Genomic DNA, 21,652 nt, shown 5'->3' with positions numbered 1-21,652 from the left:
CAGCAGTAAGGAGACAGGGTAAGAAAGATGACTTCATTGGCGTTTATTAACAGAACACAGATGGGTTGGGGAAACACCAGCAGAGAGGGCACAGGGGCTGGCACAGCTGCACCAGGCCACCCTGCCCCACTGGAGGATGCCATGTGCAGGGGACCTGATCAGGCGTTTTCCCACCCCACCCTCATCTCTCAGGGAAGGAGGGACCCCAGGGCAGCCCCTCCCAAGCCTGGGGATTGAAGATGCCAAGGTCTCTGGCTACAGGCCTGGGGTGTCACCTGCCCTCTGCTCTCTGCCTCCACTCTCGTGTCCATGCCCAGGGACCCGCGTGCTGAAGCAGAGTGGGCAGCGCTGGGACCAGACAGCCATATGTGTGGACCACCTCCGAGTCTCTTAGTGGCCTGGTCGTCCACAGCCAAGGCCAATTCCCCAGCAGTGCCTGGAGCTGGAGGAAACAGTGAGGGCCGCCAGGACAAGGGAGGAGGGAAGAGAGGGGCCCTGGGTCCTGACTATGACCCCTCGTTCCCACCTCCACAGTGCAGGTCAGGCACCTCCCTCCCTTCCCCGGTTCTAAGCATGCCCAGGGCTCCCCACACTAGAGGGCATGGGGTCCAGAGAGGGAAGTTGTGGGGTCCTCCTTCTGTCCCTCCCTCCACCCTCCTAATACCCAAGCTCAGGCAGTAGCCCCTCTGGTCTGTCCTCTGTCCCCTCTATTCCACCTTGCACGCTGAGCCAGAAGGATATTCTATCTAAAGCACATGATCATGCAAATCCCCTGCCCGCCCACGTCCCTGGCTTCCCCTCCCCATCAATCTTCATTCCCACTTGAATCCTTTTGTAACCTGGTAACACCTGCTTCTCCCACCACTCTCCCGCTCTCCTCGCTCACTCACCCTTGGTCTCTCCCCAGGCCGCCTCCTGGTCCCAGGGGAGGAGAAGGGGGCTATATTCTGACCTCCACACCTTGGCTGGATCAACGCCTTGGCCAGAGGCCCTCCCCACCCTGCCGTCCTCTTCCTCTCTCTCTCTCCAAACTTGCCCATCCTCCAGGGCCCTCAGGTCCCACCTCCTTCAGGAAACCTGGCCTGCACACGTGAACCCACAGGGATCTTTCTCCCACTTGACTTGATAACCCTTGATGCCCGGGGCCTCATGGGCCTCGAGACAACCTGAGTGTCCCTGCCCAGCTCAAGATTCTGATTCGTTTAAGTGTATGGGGCAGGCTCCCCAAGAGAAGAGAAGGGACTGGGCCCTGAACAGAGATGAGAGGGTGGTGCCAGCTGCCACATGAGAAAGGGAGCTGGCTGGTCAGCAGGCCTGGGGTCCAGTCCCTTCTGTCGTGTGACCTTGGGCCTCAGTCTGTCCATCTGTGAAGTAAGGGCTGAGCTGGCTCATTCTCAGCTTTGAGTGTGAGTGTGTGTGTGTGTTGGGAGTAGACAGAGGCTTTAGGAGAGGCAGAGGCCACAAAGAGGGTCTTGCTCTGGGGACCGGCATCACCATGGCAACCTCCCGCAGCCTCAGGCCTCTCAGAACCCCAGAGGGTGCGTGGCAACCCTTGGGGGCCGGCAGGGCCTCCTGTCTGCCTGCTTCCCATCTCACATCATGGATTCCTCCTCCTCTGCAATCTCTCGGTCCACCTCGATGGCCGTGTTCTCGAAGCTGGTGATGCCCCCGTACTTGCGCATGTGCACCATCAGTGGCTTGGGGGACTGGCTCCCGGCCAGCGTGGCCACGTACATGCCTGTCCGGTTCTCCTCCAGCGACGGGCCCCAATCTAGGGCTGGCCGGCTGGCCTGCTGGAGCCGCTGCAGCAGAGCAACCACAGGGCTGAGAACCAGGGCTCAGGGACTGCTTCCAGGGTCACCGGCAAAAAACTTACCGCATCACCTGGATTAGTCTGTGCAACAACCCGGGGAAAGGGCGGGGGCACTGTCACTTCCCCAAGGGAGTGAGTCACATGCCTGGGGAGAATTCTGCACTGCCACTCACAAGTTGGGTGGCCTTTGGGCACGGAATTTAAGCTCTGCTTCCAGCATCTGTAACTTGGGAATCATGATGCCTTCAAAGGGTGGTTAGGAAGGCACTGGGGCGAAGCACTCAGCAGGGTGCTGGGAACAGAGTAAGGCTCAGTAAATGGTGGCTGTTGTTATGGTTACATGGCAGGCAGTCCAGGAGTCCACTCTGGGTCCCTCCCCTAAATGCTGAGTCCTGAAGAGCTGGGAGCTTTGGGGAGAGAGCCATGCACTGGGAAGATGGAGACAGAGTGGCCATGGTCGGTCTGACTCAGATGTCTGACCTTTCCCTCTCCAAGCTCCAGTTTCCATGGAAGGAGGGAGCTAAGGTGATGACTAAGCCTGGACATTCTAAGGTTCTGTCTTCCTCAGACCAAATTCCCAAAGCCCTCTGCCTGCCCTGCCAGGGAGAAGAGCCCCAAACTCTTCAATGAAGGGGGACAACCAACATTAAGTGGAGCCTACTGAGTGTACATTCCAAGGGAGATAATGTGTGCCATGCCCTTAGCGTGGGGCCTAGCACAGCTCTATACTCAAAGCACGGTGATGCCCATTAAAATGTATAGACAGCAATGTTATCCCACCACTCAGGAACCTGCCAAAGGCTTGTCATCTCACTTGGAACGAAATCCAAAGTGCTCACATGGCCGCCATGTCCTGACCCCTGTCTACCTTCGTGATCTTGGCTCCCGCCACTCTCTCTCCACCCCCTCTGATCCAGTCTCGCTGACCTCAAACTTGCCGGCCCCTCCTGCCTCAGGGCCTTTGCACTGACTGTCCTTCTGCCTGGAATGCTCTCCCCTTAGACATCTAAACCAATCACCTTGGCGATTTCGTCAGGTCTCTGTCACCTCCTCAGAGAGGTCTCCCCTGGTCACCCTGGCCAGAACACCGTCCTCCATCACTCTCTATTCCTGTACTCTGGTTTTGTTAGGTTTTGTTTTGTTTTTAAGTATTGCACTTACCACTGCCTTCATGTGTTTGTTTGTTTATTGTCCGTCTCCCGCATTAAAATACAAGCTCCCTGAGTTTAAGGACTTAAATTTGTTTACAGCTGCACACTAGTGCCTAGACCAAGGTTTCTCAACCTGAGAGCACCACTGACATTGTGGCCTAGGAGGTGTTCTGCCCATTGAACCCTGTGTAGCAGGATCCCTGACCTCTAGATGCCAGTAGCATTCCCCCTCCAACCCCACCCTCTCAGGACAATCAAAAATGTCTCCAGACATTGCCAAGGGTGCCCTGAGGGCAAAATCACCCCTGATTTTGAGGTGAGAACCCTCCAGCTTAGAACTGAGCACTCACCGGGTCCCAGCTCTGTGCTGAGTATGGACTTATTTAATCCTTACACTATCCCTATGAGAGGGGTATTATTATTACCTCCACTGCCCCACACACAGATGCTGTCTGAAAGTACGGTTCAGAGACATTAGTTAAGTTGGCCAAGGTCACACCGGTGGGAAGCGGTGGTGTGGCATTTGAATCCAGGCAGTCTTGACCCCATCCTGAACTTTAAAAATACCCTGCTTTTCTGCCTGTCACAGTACTGACTTCGTTGATGAGCTTTTTTTCTTCTCACAGCAACCGTATGGGCAGTTATCACTGTACTCATTTTTTTTCTTTTCTTTTTTAGGGGAAAGCACAAACGCAGTCCCCCACTACTACAAATTCTGCAGTCGAGTTTCCCACGTTTGGGGAAATCGCAGGGATCAGCACATCAGAGTGCAATGGATGAGCCGCGCACTGCAGAACCACCTTTGTGATCACGGTATCTCCCCTGACAGGTAAGGATCACCGTCCTCATTTTAAGGACTGAGAAAGCAAGGTTCAGAGAGGTGCGTTCACTTGCTTAGGGTCACAAAGCTGGCAAGTGGCAGACCCAGGATTCCGATCCTAGTGTGTCAGTGCTGGGAAGCTTGGTCTCTGAAGGTGGCACCCCTGAGTGGGGCAATGACTCCTCTGGGGGGCTCACCGATCCCCCAACAACCTGTCCCCTCCGCCTGGCTGTGGGCAGCGGTGGCAGCAGGACAGGAGGGAGGCAAAGCAAGGCTTGGGAACCATGAGCTTCCTGGGAGCTCCCAGGAAGCCCTGGGGCCCTCCTCCTTCCCTTCGCAGACACCCTGGCTCTCAACACGGAGACAAGTTTCCTTTAGCAGCACAGGTGGGGCTCCTGAGGTTCAGAAAAGGAAAGGGGTTTGCCTCGAGTCGTACAGCAGTTGGAGGCAGAGCAGTGGCTGGACTCCAGGACTCTCCTGTGATCTGCGCAGTGTGACCACGGCGCACTTCTGCCAGGCAAGGGCTCTGAGCCTCCCTCCAGAAGCTGGAAGGTGGGGCAAGGGACAGCCAAGGAACAGTGGAGGTGTATGAGGTAGGGGGGTGGGCAGTAGTGAGCTGGTTAGCAGGCTGGGGAGGGGTGGAGGGGCACAGGAGCCCTGATTTGTAGCCAATCTCACTGTTGTAATTATCCCCACCCTTGTCAATTTCAAGCTCTCAATGGTTTAACAGCTGGGTCTCCTATTCCTGAATATTTAACAATTAGCTCTCATGAAGCAGTACTAGTGGCTCCAGCACACCTCTGATGGTGTGTGTGTGTGTCCCAAGGCGGTCTCTGGGCCCTAGCAGGCTCACTCAGCTCTGCTCACTATGACAGCCTCTTGCCACCAGAGGACTCCAAACCCACGGCCTCAGAGGTGGAGGGCTCAGACACAGATGTAGAGAACAAACGTATGGACACCAAGGGGGGAAAGTGGGGGTGGGGGTGGTGGGATGAACTGGGAGATTGGGATTGACGTATATACACTAATATGTATAAAATAGATAAATAATAAAAACCTGCTCTATAAAAAAATACATTAAATTAAAAAATTTTTTAAAAAAAGAAGAAATGGAGGGCTCAGTGTGCAGAGGGCACTTGAGGCTCAGAGAGGGGCGGGATCTCCAGCAGCTGCACGGCATCCCAGCATGTCCACTGGCCCACAAAGGGTCCCCATTCCCCTCTTCCGAGCCTGCAGAATCCCATACCAAACAGCTTGCACTCTGTATGCTTTCTGGGTCTCTCCACAAAACCCTGGCCGTGGGCAGGGCTCCCCGTCACCGGAGGAGGGTGACAGCCCACGCCTGGGGTCCTTCAGTGTTGCCTCTGACCCTGAGTTCCACAGGGAAGCTAGCGACCCAAGTTCAAGTCCTGACCCCTGCCCAACTCACCATGGGACCTTGGATAAGTCCCTTGTCCTTTCAGGTTCCCCCAAGACACGTGGGCACTGGCCAGTATCCATGGTCTTTGGATTGTGCCCCTCCCTTGCCAGGGGCCCCGGGTGGTGGGAGGGGCCACAGGACAGGACTCTGGCCCCAGAGCCTGCCACAGACCAAGCAGATCTGAGCTGATTCATAGCCCAGGCTACTGGTTAGAAAAAAATGCTCTTCCCAGTTAAAAGAATCCTGCAGGCCCTGGAAAAGGTGTTGGAGCAGATGTGTTTTCTGTTCTAGAGGTTGGGCCCAGGGCAGGGCCACAGGTCGGGGGGGCTGGGAGCAGGCAGGGGTGGGGCAGACTCACCTCCCAGAGCGAGCCCTCCTCTCGAAGCACAGCCACCAGCATGCCGGCTGGGATCATGAGGCAGGACAGCAGGCCCATCAGGATGCCCAGCAGCTCCGCCCAGGCTGGGAAGCGGTAGCTGCCATATTCTGAGGGCTGGTACTTGACGATGCTATACACCAGCAGGGCCTGCAGGTGGGGGGCTCCCAGCATCAAAGTGGGCCTCGGGCATGGCCCAGGGCTCGGGATAGCCCAGGTCTGAGCTACCTTAAAGCCTGAGATAGCTCAGCCCAGGGCCATCCCAAGGCCAAGAGCCCAGCCCAGAACCACCCAGTTTCTGAGATATCCCAGTCCTAAGCTGTACCAGAACCTGAGATGGTCCATCTTGGGAGCCTTTGCAAGTCCTCAGACAGCCCTGCCCCAAGCTGACCCAACGCCAAGACCTGAGACAGCCCAGCTCTGAGGCGCCCTAGTTCCTGAGACGGCCTACCCCTGAGCTGCTCTGACCCCAGCCTTAAGGCTCTGAGGCCTGAGAAAGCCCCACTCATTTTGCCAGCCAAACGCAGGACCAGGCTCAGCACAGCTACAAAAGCTGGGGGCATCAAGGGGGAGGCGAGTAGACCAGGATCCCGGTGCCCGCTCCACCCCTCAGCCCCGACAGAGGTCCACCGTGGGCCAGGGCAGTCCTACCAGACTGAACGCCCAGAGGGGCCCTGCTCTCAGCCCTGAGTCCCCAGCCAGCAGCCCTCCCTCCCACCCCCGGTTACCAGGAGCGTGGCCGGGGACAGGAACAGCCAGCAGGCCCTGAAGTAGAGGCCCGGCTTGAAGCCCAGCATCATGTGGATATCCCGGCAGAACCTCTGGATGCCTGCACAGGGGAGGGAGGAGAATGGTCCCACCCGCAGCCCCACAGGCGCCAGCAGCCCCTCCTCCACTCCAGCTGCCCCCACCGGAAACCCTGGCCCTCGGGACCAGGAACCCAGTGCAGGGGGGCTCCAGGGTAGACTCCCACTCTCCCACGGTGGGGAGCCTGACTCCGCCTCCCACGGCCCCTCTCACCATACACCCGGGTGACAGCGAGGCACGTGGTGATCACCACCACCATTAGCCCGAAGCTGGCGCTGTAGTCGTCCAGAAGGACCAGCCAGTACATGCCCCCCTGGAACACAAGTCGCAGCTCTGGGGTCCCCTCACCCCAGCCTCTCTCCCTGATGCCACCCCTTCCCCGGGCAGGAAGTGAGCAGGAAGCAGCCAGACCGGCGGGGAGGGCAAGATGATGACAGCGTGACTGCTGTCTGCCTGCCGAGCCCTTTATACACATCGTCTGATTGGAGTCTCACAACAAGCCTAGACGTAGACCCCATTTTATCAGTGGGAAAACAGCCTCAGGGAGGTGAAACCACTTGTCCTGAGGTCGCTTAGCAAATGCAGGAGCGAGGCTTGAACCCAGGTCTTTCAGACTCCAACGTCAGGACTCTGGGTCATAGGCCAAGCTGCCCCTTGGGAGAGAGGGCCCGGGGTGGATTAGGTTCCTCCCAAGGAGGAAGAAGCAGGTAGCTCAGGGAGTGCTTGGCCTGGCCGCAGACGGTGCCGCAGGTGTGTGCCCCAGCCTTGCCCACCAGCTGCCCGCCCACCCCGCAGCGCCACTCACATCCGTGGTGAGGACCAGCCCCATCAGGTACATGGCCACACAGATGAGCCCTGAGAACACAGCCTTCTTGGGCCGCAGGTAATACGGGAACTCATCTGTAACAGCTGTCACAATGGTCTCCAGGAAGGCAAACTGCGGGGGAGAAGGGGGGGCGGTCAGAGTTCTGTCCCACCACAGACATACAAACACACACAGATACACATCCCACAGACACAGATACACACACGCCACACATACACACACAGGTACACACATATACATAGATATACACAGACACATCACACAGGTACACATCACACACATGCCATACACACAGACACATCACACGAAGACATACACAGATACACAGTCATACATCTCACACACGCACAGACACACATATAGATACACACATCACACACAGATACACACGCATAGAGACACAGACACACACCACAAGGTGCACCCCCACTGGCGTGGAGCAGCTCACCTGGCTGTCCAAGCCAAGAGTCAGCAGCATGAAGAAGAAGAGGAAGGACCAGAAGGGCGATAGAGGCAGCATGGTCATGGCCTGTGGATAGACGACAAAGGCCAGGCCAGGGCCTGGGCCAAGGGCACACGGGGTCAGCAGTCTGGGGAACGCGGGGGTCCCACATACGTACTCAAACGCACATGGTCGCTTACACCCACTTGGGCACACTTGGTTCAGCCAGACCCAGAGATGTACACTCACTGCACACTTCCAACACTTTCTTAATTTTTAGGATACAGTCCAGCACACTGTCGGTGCTCCATAAGCACAGGTTGATAAAATAAATGAATTAATAATGAGTACACGAGGTAACACAAGACCAAAGAGAAAACCTCATTTGAATACACTTATGTACACAATCATTTGCACAAACAGTTCCATGAACACACATACTCAGACACTCCCATTGGCAAAAGACACTGATTCACATCATTCAAACCCTCAATGAACTTGCACAGCCATCTGCACACAGGTTGTGACTCATCTGGACAAGCAAGGCAAGTTCCTAAGATGCGACAAAACAAGACAATCTCCTACAGAAAGTCACTTATCTCCAGACACAGGTTGACACACACTCATTTGTACACTCATCCCTTTGCTCTAGGACACCCAGAGAGCAGCTAAGACACATTCATTCGTGTGCACGCACACGCACACGACATACCCATCCACAACCTTGCTGGGCCACACGTATGTTAACTTGCCCAGCCCAGCTGTCCCCGACACACTCTCCACCCACCAGGGCTGGGCAGCCTGCTCACCTGCTTTGGCTACTTGGTCCACAGGCACACCCAGCTCCTGAGACATGTAGCCCAGCACGGAGAAGATGGCAAAGCCAGCCAGGATGCTGGTGATGGCGTTGCCCAGGGTGACGATGAAGGTGTCTCTGCCGGGAGAAGTCCAGGCACAGGCCAGGGTGAGCGGGCCACGGCCTCGCCCACGAGGCCCTCCCCAGCCAGCCACTCTCCTCCCCACTCCAGCCCCTGGGGTCTGGGAGGCAGCCCTGACCTATAGATGTTCTGGTGAAACGTGTTGTAGGACGCAAAGGTGAGGAGCCCCCCGAAGCCCACACCCAGGGAGTAGAAGATCTGAAGAGCAGCTTCGATCCACACCTGTGGCAGGAAAGGATGCAGATGGAGGGCAGAGAGAAGGGGCTGGCACCCCATGGTGTCCAGAGGAGGAAGGAGGTGGGGCAAGAGCCGGTCGACAGGTCCAGGGATGCTGTGGTGACGAGCCTGGCTCACGAGTGACAGCGGCAGGAAGCAAGCCCTGCTCCGACACTTACACTGCAGGACCTGGGCAGATCCCTTCCCCTCTCCGGGCCTCAGTTTCCCCATCCAGGATCTAGGAGATACTCTCTAAGCTTGGTCCGGTTTTGAAGGAAGTAGTGCCTCGTGTAAATTTTCAGTAGATGCATACTGACAATAAGCCCCTGTAACCCCTTTACTTCCTCCCTAGAGTTGGAGGGACCTGAATTTGAATCCCAGCTCTACCATTTTTTATCTGTGTAACCTGGCCAGGCCACATCACCTCACCAGGCCTCAGGACCCTCGTCTGTACTGAGGAGATAGGCACAGTACCTCCCTCATAGGGTGGTGGAGGCACAGTACCTCCCTCATAGGGTGGTGGTAAGGATTACATAACTACATACATGCAAAGTGCTAGAGCAGGGTCAGGCACAGTCATCCATCAACAAATAAGAAACGTTAGGTGTCAGTACCATTGTTGTTTCTATTATTATTACTAATGCCCTCCTTGGGGTTTGGAGTCAGACAGATCAGGGTGGAAATCCCAACTCTGCCAACTCCCTAGTCATGTGACCTTAAGCTTATCACCAACTCTTTTGCGCCTCAGCTTCTTCATCTGTAAAATGAGAGAATAATGTCTACTGCATAGGATTGTGAATAATAATCAAGGAAAGTGCCAAGCACAGCGCCTGGTACAGGGGGCTCACCATGTGGAAGATCCTTCCCCCCACCCCCTCTTTTCCCAGGGAGCCCTCTTTCCACTCCCCAGCCCGACTCCTCCCTCCGCACGCAGGCTTTGAGGGCCTCACCTTGGAAGACAACAGGTGGTGGAACTGCGGGGTGAGATAGAACTGGATGCCCTTCCAGGCCCCTGGGAGGGTGACTCCACGGACCAGCAGCATGAGCAGGATGAGGTAGGGGAACGTGGCCGTGAAATACACCACCTGAGAGACAGTAAGGGGGGTGACCTTCCCTCTCCTCTGCTCCTCTCACAAATCCCCACCTTACCAACTCACCTGCCCAACCCAAGCTGGGACCAGCCACCGTGCTCTGTCTCCTTCCCTCACTCCCTCCACACATCACTGCTGTCCAAGGCTGTTCCCACCCTTCCACTCTCTCCAGCTCCACTGCACCCTGGTCCAGGCCCCCTGCAAACCCAGCCTGCATGGTCATCAGACATTGGACACGCCCAAACTCCCCTCTGCCCCGTCTCTGCCTGTTCCCAAACCTCCAGCCTTGCCCTCAGCAAACACCATCAAGTCTCAAGCCCCTCGCCGCCTTGGGTTGCACCACGATGACCTCTCCTGGCTTTCTAATGGTCTCTACAGTGTCTTTCTAGTCTTACTTTTAGTGGTTCTCTTCCTCGTGGACAACGTCTCTCAGCACTTTGCAGAGGGACAAGTTCTAATTTATAAATGATTGAGTAAACCACTCAGAAGGTTTCCAAGTCCTTCTGAAACAGCTTTATGGCCCTTCCTGCCCTTCATAACCTAAAACGGGCGTCTGCGGCTTTCTCTTCCCAGCATCTAGCTGGCCTTCTTCAGATAACAGTCGCCTGACTTTCCCACCTGGCGCTGACTCCATTCCCAGCCCCAGCCAAGCCGAGCACTCCACCCTCCTGCCCACGGTGACTGGTTCAGGGATGGGTATAAGACCTATGTATCCAGTGAGACTCAATTCTAGGATTTTTGAAACTTGGGGCAAGGGAGAACACTAAGCAGGTAAGATGTAAGCCTAGAGCTGCTAGTGGCAACCTCATGAAAAACGTAGCCTGAGAAGGAAGCCAATCTGGAGGAAAGTACTGCTGAGACACCAAGAGAACGACATTCCTGATAACTCCAACTGAACCTCTAGATCCAGCCATGCCTGAAGCAGACCCTCTAGACTTTCAAATTGAGTGTGACAACTGGGTTCTAGTGCTTGCATTTCAAAGAGCCGTCACTCATACCCACCCTCCAAGCATTCAATGAACGCTTGCTGAGGTTCTTCAAAGTGCCAAGCACTAGGTTAGGAAAGAAGCTTGAATAACAGATAGGTCCCGCTCTCGGCGTGTTTCTAGTCTAGTGAGCCAGCCTAGCCACCATCCAGGCTCACCTCCACATCTTTCTTCAGGCAGTGCCTCCCTCCCCCAGTCTCAATGCACTCTCCCACCCCCTCTTCCCAGTTGAAGTCCATTCATCCTCTCAGGCTCAGTCCACACCCTGCCTCCTCAGGAAGACCTCACCCTTCCCAGCCTCTCAAGCCTCCCGGGCCTCCCAGCTTCACCTTGCCCGAGGACTTCACACCCTTGAGGATACAGAGGAACACGATGACCCAGGCAAGCAGCAGGCAAAGGCAGAGGTTCCAGCGGATCTGCCCAGGACTTCCGATGCCCCGGCTGCCTTGGATGTGGAGAACGTAGCGGCTGTGGGAGACAAGGTCTGAATGTCCTCTGGTGACCCTGCCATGCTCCACAGACATGGAGTAAAGCTGTGGCCAGACTGCGAGACTATCCTGGCTTTTTTCTATTTGATTCCTCTCCATCCTTCTCTGACCAGCTAGCTCAGCACCCACGAGGTGGGCCTCTACAGACCCCATCACGCAGGCTGCCTTCTTCTTCAATTTCTATCTGGGTCTGGCTAATGGGAGGCAACAGCAGGAGACTGGATGATGGGTTGGGGTATTTGCACACATGTGTACACATGTACACGCATACATGCACGCACACCATCAGAGGGTCTGGCTGTGACTGCCTTCTTCTATAGCACAGCTTTTGTTGGGCAGCCCTTCCTCCAAGGCTTCAGATTTCCCCTGGTTCCAGTGACACTGCCTCCTTGCCTCAGGGGTGGTATGGCTGTCCCTCTTGCTGGTGCCTCACCTTTCCATGTGGATCCCCTCTGTAAAGTCCCTCCACTCACTCAACTCCCTTCAGCCCTGTGAGAGTGCCAGTCTGCTTCCTGCCTGCTCCCCAACTGATGCAGTGGGCCATGGCGTTGCCATGGAGACCCCTGGCAGCTGCCAGTGACCATGTCATGTTCTTTGGCTTTTAGCTGCAGACCCAAGCCCTTCCCCACTGGTCAGACATACTCCTCAGCAGGTGCAGACACTTTGGATGGACTTTAAATGGATAAACGGATGGACCATGTAATATGTGAGGGTTGGAGATTAAAACATTTCAAGACATGGGGCTCATTTGGGGGAAAATTCCTAAGAGCAGCCTTTTGCAGGTAAAGGGTTGGGGGTATCTGGTCTGTGTCCTCTGGTCAACCAATGGTCCCTACCTAGGAACAAAGCTACTCTGGAATGTTCCAGAACAAGATCAGGGATCAGGAGGCCTTAGTTCCAGTACTGCCTCTGCCAGTAAGTACCAAGCAAGCCTCTGGGCCTTGTTTTCTCAGCTATAAAGTGGGACTTTGGGACAGGCCAATGGGCAGTGATGCCCTTTTGATACCCACCATTCACAGGAGCTTGCAATGTGCCTGGCACTGTGTTAAGGGTTTTACCTGCATTACCTGCATAATTCTCATAGCAATCCCTTACTCTCCTATAGTCTTCTCTCTCCTGTTAGACTAACATGAGATGGTCCTGTATGATCATGGCCTCTGCTAAGTGCCTTACCCACTAGTACAGTCGGTACTCAATAAATACAGATTGAAAGAACGAATGAGTGACTGACTGACTGATACCATCCTGTGAAGCAGGGACTCTTATTACCCCCTTGAGCAGAGGAGGAAACTGAGGCTCCAAAAGTTGACGATTACTGTTATCATCAGCATCATTACTATCAGCTAGCATTTATTGAGCACTCACTATCCACCAGGCTGGGCAGCACAATTTATATGCTTTCTTTCCTTTAATCCTCACAGTAACCTTCAAATACTATTAGCACACCGACTTCAAAGATAAAGCATCAGAAGCAAAAGAAATTGTTCAGGGTCACACAGCTGGCCATGTGAAGAGCTGGGATTAGAACCCAGAGTCCGCCTAACACTAGCACCTGAGCTTGGCTTTTGACGTGCATGCTGAGCCCCTTGGGGACACGGGCACACTCCTGCCCTCTGTCCCTCCCTCTGACCGCTGCTGGGCCGGTGGGGGCCTGACCTCCAGTACTCCTCGCTGGGGCTGACGGTGCTGGTGAGGTTGAGGGGCAGGGCCCCGTTGCCGTCCTTGGAGCCTCTGTGCTCGAGGCAGAGGTCCGTGTTCCACCAGTTGCCACAGTGCTCCCAGGGCAGGTTGCTGGTGAGGGAGGCGAAGAGGTAGAAGAGGACGTAGGCGATGATCATGTTGTAGTAGATGGCCACTAGGCCCACGATGAGCAGCATGGCCGCGCCGGCACCTGGGCGGGGGAGCGGGCGGCCTTCAGGCCAAGGAAGCCATCCCCTTCCTGGGTTTCACTTCCCTCTCTGCCTACAGGTTGTGGCGGGAACCTCCCCGCCTCCCTCAGGCTCAGAGCACCTCACTGAAGCCTCACCTTTGAAGAGGGGGCTGATTTTCCAGACAGCCAGGGGTCCCAGGCTGGAGAACTGGCCCAGAGAGAGCTCGAGGAAGAAGAGGGGGATGCCGCAGATGGCCAGCATGAGGAAGTAGGGCACAAGGAAGGCGCCTGCGAGGAGGAGGAGGAGGAGGAGGGAGGGTGGGGAGGGTCTGGGGGTGGGCTCCCCCTAAAGCCCAGCTCTAGCCCCGCCCCGCCCCTCCCCTGACTGGCAGGCACCACCACTTCTCACGTGGATTAGGGCTGGGCACTGCAGGACTGTCTTCTCTTATGCCAGGAGATCACTGAGGGCCAAGGGGCCGGGGTGGGGGCAGGATTTACTCACCTCTGTAGCCCCAGCGCCCAGGCCAGGACTGGGCTCAGAGCAGACATTGAGTGAATGAATGAACAAATGAGTGAATGAATAAGTGCATTCCCTGCCGGAGAAAGTACAAACCCCTCAGTACAGAAATCAATGCCCTGCAGAACGTGGCTCCAGTCTGCTGCCCCTCCCCTCTCCCCAGCGCCACCTCAGATGCTTGTGGCTGCCTCCTATGGTCCCGTGTGCCCAGCATCCCTTCCCCTTTTCTTCTCATATCAGCAGCCAGCTCCTTTACAGGACTGCCCACCACCATATGGCTCTGGAAGTGCTGCCAGTCACACCAGCCAACCCCTGCCCACCCCTTCCTGGGCACACATCCCGAGGCAGGCCAATTAGATACCTTCCCTGCAATTCTATATAGATTCATTCAGAGAGAGCAGTGCTGGGAAGGAAGTCATTCCAGAGTTGTCTGTGGCCACCCCCGACCCACCTGTAAGGAGGAAGCCTGGTCCAGGGAAAAAGGAGGTCAGCACACAGAGAGGGAAGAAGCATCAGAACCAGGGAGAGGGAGGACAGAGACAACTATGGACATCCCTGAGTTCCTGGAGCTTTGGAGGTCAGCACTCGTCCCACACTTCCCAGTCATCCCAATTCATCTCGTCCTTGCTTCACCTAGTTTTACTTGGATTTCTGTCGCTCTGCCAATATGCGCTTCTTTAAGGAGTTTGGTAGAGTTGGGAGGAGACACAGTGCTGGTGGGAGCACATTGGCTCTGGAGACGATAGCCCTGGAGTGGAATGTTGGATCCCCATCGTGTGACCTTGGGCAAGGAACTTGGCCTCTCCAAGCACTGCTGCCTCATCAAGACGGTGCCCACCTAGGTGGTTGTCATCAGGGTTAAATGAGACAGGCCTGGAGAGCACCGAGCCTGGGGCCTGGCCGATGGTGAATGCTAACCCCAGCTATTGTTAATGAGACTTAGAACAGCCACTTGATGGAGAGGCAGGGACAGAGAATCTGTTTAAGATGGAAGAGATGCTGTGTTTGCAGCGTGAATGGAAGGAACAAGAGAGGAGGCTAGATTGAAGATTCAAGAGCAGGAATGACTGATGGAGGGAGCGAGGCTCCGGAGGAGGTGAGGTGGGAGAGGAGGGTGGGGAGAAGAGTGAGAGCCCAGTGATCACTGACAGGCAGACACGGCCCTTCATCACGAAGTAGAGGCAGCCCCCTCTGCCCATCACTCAGGGCCCAGGACGCGCCAGGGCTTGTCGAGAGACCCGAGTGAGTATCCATGCTGGGGATGAGACAGGAAGGAGGGGACTGGGAGAGGAAAAGGGACACGGCAGGGTGAGCTCCCCCTTCCAGCCCCAGGTCACCGCTTCCAACTAATTCAGCCCAAGGTCACATAGGAGACAGTGGCCAAGGCCACTTAACACCTCACTCCACCCTGAGCCTTGGCCCATTGGACTAGATGCCCCTCATGCAGGCATCAGGCCCATACCTCCTCCGTTGGTGTAGGCTCGATAGGGGAAACGCCAGACATTCCCCAGGCCTACACAGTAGCCGATGCAGGACAGCAGGAAGTCCAGCTTGCCTGTCCAGTTCCCCCGGTCTGCGGCAAAGTCCACGTCCAGGTCTACATCGCCCTGGTCACTGGGGGTCATCAGCAGGTCTGGGATGATGGGCTGCCAGTAAGAGAGACCAAAGGGGTGAGGGAGAAGGTGAGGCCAGGTTGAACTGGGACCCCCAAAATAAGAATATGGAATCAAACAGGGCTAAGTGCAAAGAACTCTGTTGGTTCAGATAATCAACCACTCTCACCTCGGCTGACAGGTTAATAGGCAGGAGCTCCTTGGGGTTTCAGGGGACTACAAACTTTTGAGACTAGCAGGGTGGCTCAGGCACTAAGAAAGCCACCTTGATCTTAGTTTGGCTAACACAGAGGTCCAATCAAGGGATGGTCCTATTTTGATGACGACGACGACGACGATCTTAATAACAGTTACCATGTGTGAGCGGTTACCACGCACTCACTCCACTAAACATTTTGCTCACATTACCTGATTTCATTCCCAGAACAACTCTATGAGCTAAGTACTCATCTAAGGGAAACTGAGGCTCAAAGAGGTATTATGACACACCCACAGTTTTTACAAGGCTGGCTAGTGGGAGAACTAGGTCTCAGGCCCAGAGCTTCCTGATGCTGAAGCCTGGGTCTTCAACCACCCAATGCTGGAGTTCTGCTACTCCATTCTGGGCACCATATTTTAAGAAAGACACTGGCAGTTTGGAGCATGTGCAGCTGACTAGATTGGAGTGTATTCAGGAAAGGCAGTTACAGGAGGACAAGAGGAAGAAGTGGGGCCCCTTAGCATAGAAAGGACGGGGCATGGAGGGAATGTGGGCTCCCCTGGGCTTAGATTTATGCTGTGTGGCTCAAGAAGGCCTACTGAGGACTGTGAATTTTAGCTCACAAGCAGGAAGAAGTTGCTGAAGCCCCAGTCTGCCTCAGAAAGTTGTAATCTTCCTGTCTCTGGAGGGAAGATGCATGTTCAGAGGGGAATGGGAACCAGCTGTCCCTAAGGTCCCCTCCTGTGATTTAAGGAGGGCAGGGAAGTCCACTGGGCATTCTCCCTTCAGGCTGGGGCTGGGCGATGGAGGCCTTCCTCCAGGTGCTTGGAACCCTGGCCCGAGAGATGAGTTAGTGTGTCCATGAGCTGTCCAGGCTTAGGGCCGGGAAGGAAGCCCAAAGTTACCAGGATGACTATCTAAAATTCAGACAGCAGTTCCCAGAAGTGACTCCAGGAATGGGGCAGGAGAAAGGGGCAGCTACACCTTTTCTGCTTGCCTCTGAAAGCCATGCCCCATTGCAGAGGAGGACAGAGCTGCAAAGAAGGCCCATTATCAAATCATGTTCATGGTTTTCAGAGAGAAGAAAGGACCCTCCTGCTTCCTGCTGAGGAACAACTGTGGGGAAACAGTGATTCTACTGGACTGGGCATCAGGAGACCACGATTCTCATCCCAGGTCTGTACCAATTCACTGTGCAACTTTAGGAAAGACTCTTTTGAGTCTTGGTTTCCCCGTATGGACACTGAAGGGATTGGATAGATCACTAATTCCAAAAACACGTCACTTGAAATGTTTGTAGATGTTTGGTGGAACAAAGGATTCTTGAATCAAAAAAGTTTGGGGAAAGCTGGGTTATCACAAGGTAAAACAGGTTTCTTTGCTGCAGGACTTGTCAGATCCTTTAATGGACCAATATGCGCTGTGACTCTCCAAGTAGGGACTAGAACAGACAGTATTCTCCAATTCTACTTAAGAAAAGGGTCTCAAGGAGCTAGGATGTCGGGATATACTTGGCAGAAATGCAAGTCTAGATAATCTTTAGCTAATGGTCTTCTGGCTCTGATGATCTGTGAGGCAAGATTCATCAAGGAGATTTCACCACAGTGGTCGAGGACCAGATCAGATCTCAGCACAGGGACTCAGCAAATAGCTACCACCCGATTTGTTTTATCCCCTAAAATTGCCCTTCCTGACACCAGCGCAAGTAGGTGTCTGCACACAAATCAGGTGACAGAGGAAACCTTGCTGGGGATTTGTCATATGAGCATTGCTGGGATGAGGATGTGAAAGGAGAGTCCGAGTGTCACAGGACTGGAGGTGACAATGACACGGCTGCAATGACATGGTTAGGGCAACGGGCTCAGGTGGCAGAAATGTGGTAACAGCATTGGGCTCTCAGTGATAATGACAACCATGGTGGTGATCCTGCCTGAGGCTGGCTATTGGGCAGAGGGGCAGTGGTGAGGGGGGCAGCCTGGCATGATTATGGGTGATGCTGACAATGATGAAGAGCATGAAAAAGCTGCTTTTCAAGCAACTGGGCTCCAAGGGTTGAAACAAATACGTTGCTGGTGGTTCTTTAGCTGTGATCTCAAACATGCTGGGGTGAGGATAGCAGCAGCTCCTAGACCTGTATGAAACCCACCCCTTCCCTCTGATGCCCCTCTCCCCAAGTCTTCCTCTCCAGCTGGGTGAGCATCAGCCCTCTGGAACCGCTCCCTCCCAGGTGAACTCCAAGAGGGATGGGGTAGCAGCCAGTTGACAGTGGCCCCTAGTATTGGGTGGGGAGGCAGACCTGTCACCCTGTGACCGCCCCCCCCCCACCAGTCCCATTCAGGCCAGCTGGCAGGAGGCCGTGATAATGAGGTTCCTCTGATCCCTCCTGAGAAGTTGCTGCCCTTTCTATGTTCACAGAGCAGTCCTGGCTCTCTGTTTCCATGGTGACAAGAGTTCCAAGAGCAGGATGCTGCCAGCTCTTCCGTCCCCTCCTCCCCCAATCAGAGGGAAGCCTGCTCCTGCTCCAGGAACAGGGGATGGGGTCCTCCAAAGCTGAGCCAGTCCAAAGCCCACATGGAGCCTCCAACCCCACCATGTGGTAAATCCCAGGAGGCTGGCACAGAGAGGACAGAACTAACTGAGAGACAGAGAAAAGCGACAAAATCAATGGGGCAGGGTTGGAAGCTTGATGAGTTGCTTCACACTTCTGCCTGGGTGTGAGGCTCCCACCCCTGATCCCCCCACTCTCCACCCAGAGTCACACAGGAACACACATCTGAGTTTGCCAGACTACACCCCCTCTTTTAGGGGCCAACAGAGGTAGGTCACCAGCAGTGTCAGGGCTGGGAGAGGTACGACTTCCCAAGCCAAGGCTTTCATACCTCCTTCAGGATGAGAGAGACAGCAGGAATCTGGAGTCTGACTTCATCATTGTGCAGATTAGGAAAGTGAGTTTCAGAGGAGAAGGGGTGAGCCCAAGGTCAAACAGCAAGTTAAGGGCCGAGCAAAGCCAGGACTCAGACCTCTGACGCTCAGTCCTGTGCTCATCTCTGAATAACGTCGCTGTAGCTGGCACTTCCTCACTCCCCGACCCCCTTCTCCTGGAGACCAAGGGAGGGGACACTGAGGCCTGGGGTCCCACCCCTACCCTGCTGGCCCTAGGTGGCTCAGCCCACCTTCAGGAAAGCAGTAACCTGCACCCCTCAGTTTCCTTGTCTATAAATTGGGGATAATAAGACCTAGGGCCCAGAATTGTTGGAGGATTACTTGAGCTAAGGCTTCATACAACATGGCTATTTACATAATGAGTGGCCCCGTGCCAGTGAGGGGCGGGAGAAGGAAGAGAGGAAGGAGGAGAGAGTAGGATGGAAAAGAACAGGGGCTGGACTCAAGAAGACCCAAAAGACCCACAAATGACCCCAACAAGTCACTTATGTCAGGAAACAAAAAGGACCCACTTATCACAGTGGTTCCATGCTCAGCTGCCCAAGGGCAGAGAGCTTGAACGAGTGTATGGTGGCGGTGGGTCTTGCGGGAGAGGGGACCGTCCACCACACCAGCAGCTGTGAGTTCACAGTATCCCCCGACCCCAGGACTGTGGGGCCTGCTTTGGTGCTACACACTGGGGATGGACCAGCAATGGTCCAGGTTAGAGAACAGACTTGCCCCAAGTCACAGGGTAAGCGGCATCTGTAGAAACAGTACCCAGGCGTTCTGACTCCTTGGCTAAGACTGGTACTTTTAAGCCAAAAGCTAGAAAACTTCCCCTGAGACTCTCCCTCTCCACATACATGTGACTTGGCTGGCAGGTCCAATCCCACAGGACAAGGTGGGGAGGGGCTGAGGTCTGGGCCCAGGGCTCCAGGAACACATAGACTTGGCCTTCTCTCTCATGCCAGCTTCCACCCCACCTCCATAGCCCTTGGGTCTCCCATTTCCTCCCTCCTTGCCTTTGCCTCCCTTGTGCCCTGCTGAGGGGCAGCCTGGGGTCTTAGCAGGGAAGCCAAAGCTGCCAGGAGAACGAAGGGGGTGGGGAGGGAGCAGGTGGTGGGCACTGCAGGGCAGGAGCACTGGCCGGAAACCAGGGCCCCCCTGCCGGCTTCAGCGCAGAGTGCACGGATGAGGACCTGCTCCAAGCCCCCACCCCCGACCAGTCCTGCTCAAGGCTGTCTCAGCTATTCTAACATCTCCCACCCCCCCACATCAGCCCCTGGGGGAACTGGACCCGGGTACTGGGGAGGGGCGGGTGCCTGGCCCCAGCACCCCTACCTCGTGCCTCCTGTGGCTTGAGACACCTGTTCGCAGGACCTGGCCCAGTGAACCCCAGGCCCCATCACACTGCATCCGGACCCCCGGAAGGGGAAGGCCACCCTCCACCCCATGCAGGCTGTGACCCCGCCCCTCCCTGCAATCCAGCTCTGCCGGCCTCCTCCGGAGCCCTGAGCCGGTTGCAGGTGCCCTCTCCCACCCTCCCAGGGGGCTCGAGAGGGGGCGGGCCTCCGCACCCCTCCCTCAGGTGCGCCCCTGCCCTCGTGCCCTACCTTGCTGAGGTGAGCTCCCTGGAGCTTCTTCATCTTGGAGGGTGGGTCTCTGGGGCTTCCCGGCTGGGCTTTCCCTGAGCGCAGAGAGCGAGCGAGGGAGCAAGAGATCTCGCCGCCAGCCGGCTGCAGCGCCTTGGCCTCGGCGACTCCCGAGCACCGGCTGGGGAGCCGCGGGAGGAGGCGCTGCCGTCCGTCGGCTGCCGGGCGCTGCGAACGCCCTGCCTCTCCCTGCGCAGCGCCCTAGGCTGGGGAGGGGAGCACCGCTGCGCCCGCGTAGACAGACAGACGGGCTGACTGACTGACAGCAGGGGGATGCGCGCCCCCGCACGCAGAGCTGCCGATTGGAGGGGCCCGAGCGCGTGGGGAGGGGGGTCCGCAACGGAAACCCTCGGAGGTCTCCAGGCCTCTGCCACTGTCCCCTGCGTGACCTTGGGCAAGTAACCTGTCCTCTCTGGGCCTCCCTTTCCCTAGATGGGCAATGAGGGAGGCAGGCCATGCACATGGACGGTAACAGCCCTGCCTTGGGTTCCAACATCTCTGTACCTCCTCTTTGCTCTGTGACGCTGCCCACGTTACTTAAACTCCCTGTGCTGCCATTCTCTGTCTAGAAAATCGGGACAAGAATCTTACCTCCCTTACAAGGATGTGAGGAATCCAGGAAGACTGTGCATAGAAAACATTTAGCACAGAGCCTGGCACATCATAGGAGCTCAGTTAACATTTATGGACCCACTGTGTGTTGTCCACTCTTGCCAACAAATGAACAGCCGATAGTCAGACATTTATTCAATCATCCAATCTACCAATATTTATTGAGCACCTAAAGTGTGCCAGATCCTGGGCTAGGTCTTATTTTTCTCAACACAGTGACCTGCAGGAGATGTTATTATCCCTGTTTTACAGAAGAGGAAACCAAAGCACAGAGAGGTTAAGTCACTCACTCAAGGTCACAGAGCTAGTGAGTGACACTAGTGACAGAGTCAGGCCTCATGGACCTTCCGGGCTAGCAGTGGTGCTGAACAGGCCTGTTTCCTTGGGATGAAAGTGAAACAGGGAGTTTGGGGTGAGGAGAAGGGACAGGGCAAGTGCCACTGTATGGTTGTGATGGTTTGTGACTTAGATCATGAGCACCTGGGTTCCTGTCCCCAGCAGTATGACCTTGGGAATGTTAATGGTTTCCTATCTGTAAAGTGGGCCATCAGCCAATTTGGGCCTGGCTAACCTCTCAGAGTGTTGTAAGGGTACAGTGAGCCCGCAGCTAGGATGGGAAATGATTAGCTAGAGTGATCATATGCGTTGGTTTGTGGAACTGAACCAGTATTTGCTAGTGGGCCCAGCATATACATTACAAATCATGCTCCTTTCACGCTCAAAAGTGTCCCAGTTCAGACACTCATAGCATTGCCCTACCAGCAGCCAACATGGGGAGGCCTTTGGGCAGAATGAGATCAAGTGTCTGCTGCCCCTCCCATCCCTGGAGCAGGAGGCAGGAAGGGTTTAAATCAGAGCACAGGCTTGGATAAAGGGCCTGGCTGGGTCCC

General features: G+C 55.4%; 1 protein-coding gene and 1 non-coding gene across 6 annotated transcripts; both read right to left on the bottom strand.

The window, feature by feature from the left end:
• Positions 1 to 24: 24 nt before the first annotated feature.
• SLC6A7 (solute carrier family 6 member 7) lies at positions 25 to 20,323 on the bottom strand. Of its 5 annotated transcripts, none has more exons than XM_036849109.1 (14): positions 20,112 to 20,323; positions 15,224 to 15,407; positions 13,401 to 13,532; positions 13,031 to 13,265; positions 11,216 to 11,354; positions 9,760 to 9,894; positions 8,712 to 8,815; positions 8,465 to 8,589; positions 7,662 to 7,774; positions 7,193 to 7,324; positions 6,601 to 6,700; positions 6,309 to 6,409; positions 5,563 to 5,730; positions 25 to 1,802 (listed from the first exon to the last, which is right to left on the bottom strand). In XM_036849109.1, exons 1-14 carry the CDS (start codon positions 20,142 to 20,144, stop codon positions 1,593 to 1,595), a joined length of 1,911 nt encoding a protein of 636 aa, XP_036705004.1. In that variant the 5' UTR covers positions 20,145 to 20,323; the 3' UTR covers positions 25 to 1,592. The 5 variants fall into 5 exon arrangements, with proteins under 5 accessions (XP_036705004.1, XP_036705007.1, XP_036705006.1 ...); XM_036849112.1 differs by lacking the exon at positions 20,112 to 20,323 and adding an exon at positions 13,747 to 13,774 and having other exon boundaries at positions 698 to 1,802; positions 15,224 to 15,363; XM_036849113.1 differs by lacking the exon at positions 25 to 1,802 and adding an exon at positions 3,638 to 4,179.
• Positions 3,640 to 3,801, bottom strand: LOC118893726. Its single transcript, XR_005019575.1, has one exon. It is a non-coding gene; the product is annotated as a U1 spliceosomal RNA (small nuclear RNA).
• Positions 20,324 to 21,652: the final 1,329 nt, after the last annotated feature.

The sequence above is a fragment of the Balaenoptera musculus genome, chromosome 3 (assembly GCF_009873245.2).
Source record: "Balaenoptera musculus isolate JJ_BM4_2016_0621 chromosome 3, mBalMus1.pri.v3, whole genome shotgun sequence".
Classification (NCBI taxonomy): domain Eukaryota; kingdom Metazoa; phylum Chordata; class Mammalia; order Artiodactyla; family Balaenopteridae; genus Balaenoptera; species Balaenoptera musculus.
Note: the sequence above shows the minus strand (reverse complement) of the source record. Positions and strands in the feature narration are given on the sequence as shown.

What these genes read in the sequence shown, in the direction of transcription:
- SLC6A7 (XM_036849109.1), bottom strand. Translation starts at nt 20,144, where the DNA reads ATGAAGAAGCTCCAGGGAGCTCACCTCAGCAAG. An exon ending in GGACCAAGTAGCCAAAGCAG is followed by an intron (nt 7,775 to 8,464) that starts GTGAGCAGGCTG and finishes CCCTTGGCCCAG; the next exon opens with GCCCTGGCCTGGCCTTTGTC. An exon ending in CGCTGTCACCCGGGTGTATG is followed by an intron (nt 6,410 to 6,600) that starts GTGAGAGGGGCC and finishes TCCCCTGTGCAG; the next exon opens with GCATCCAGAGGTTCTGCCGG.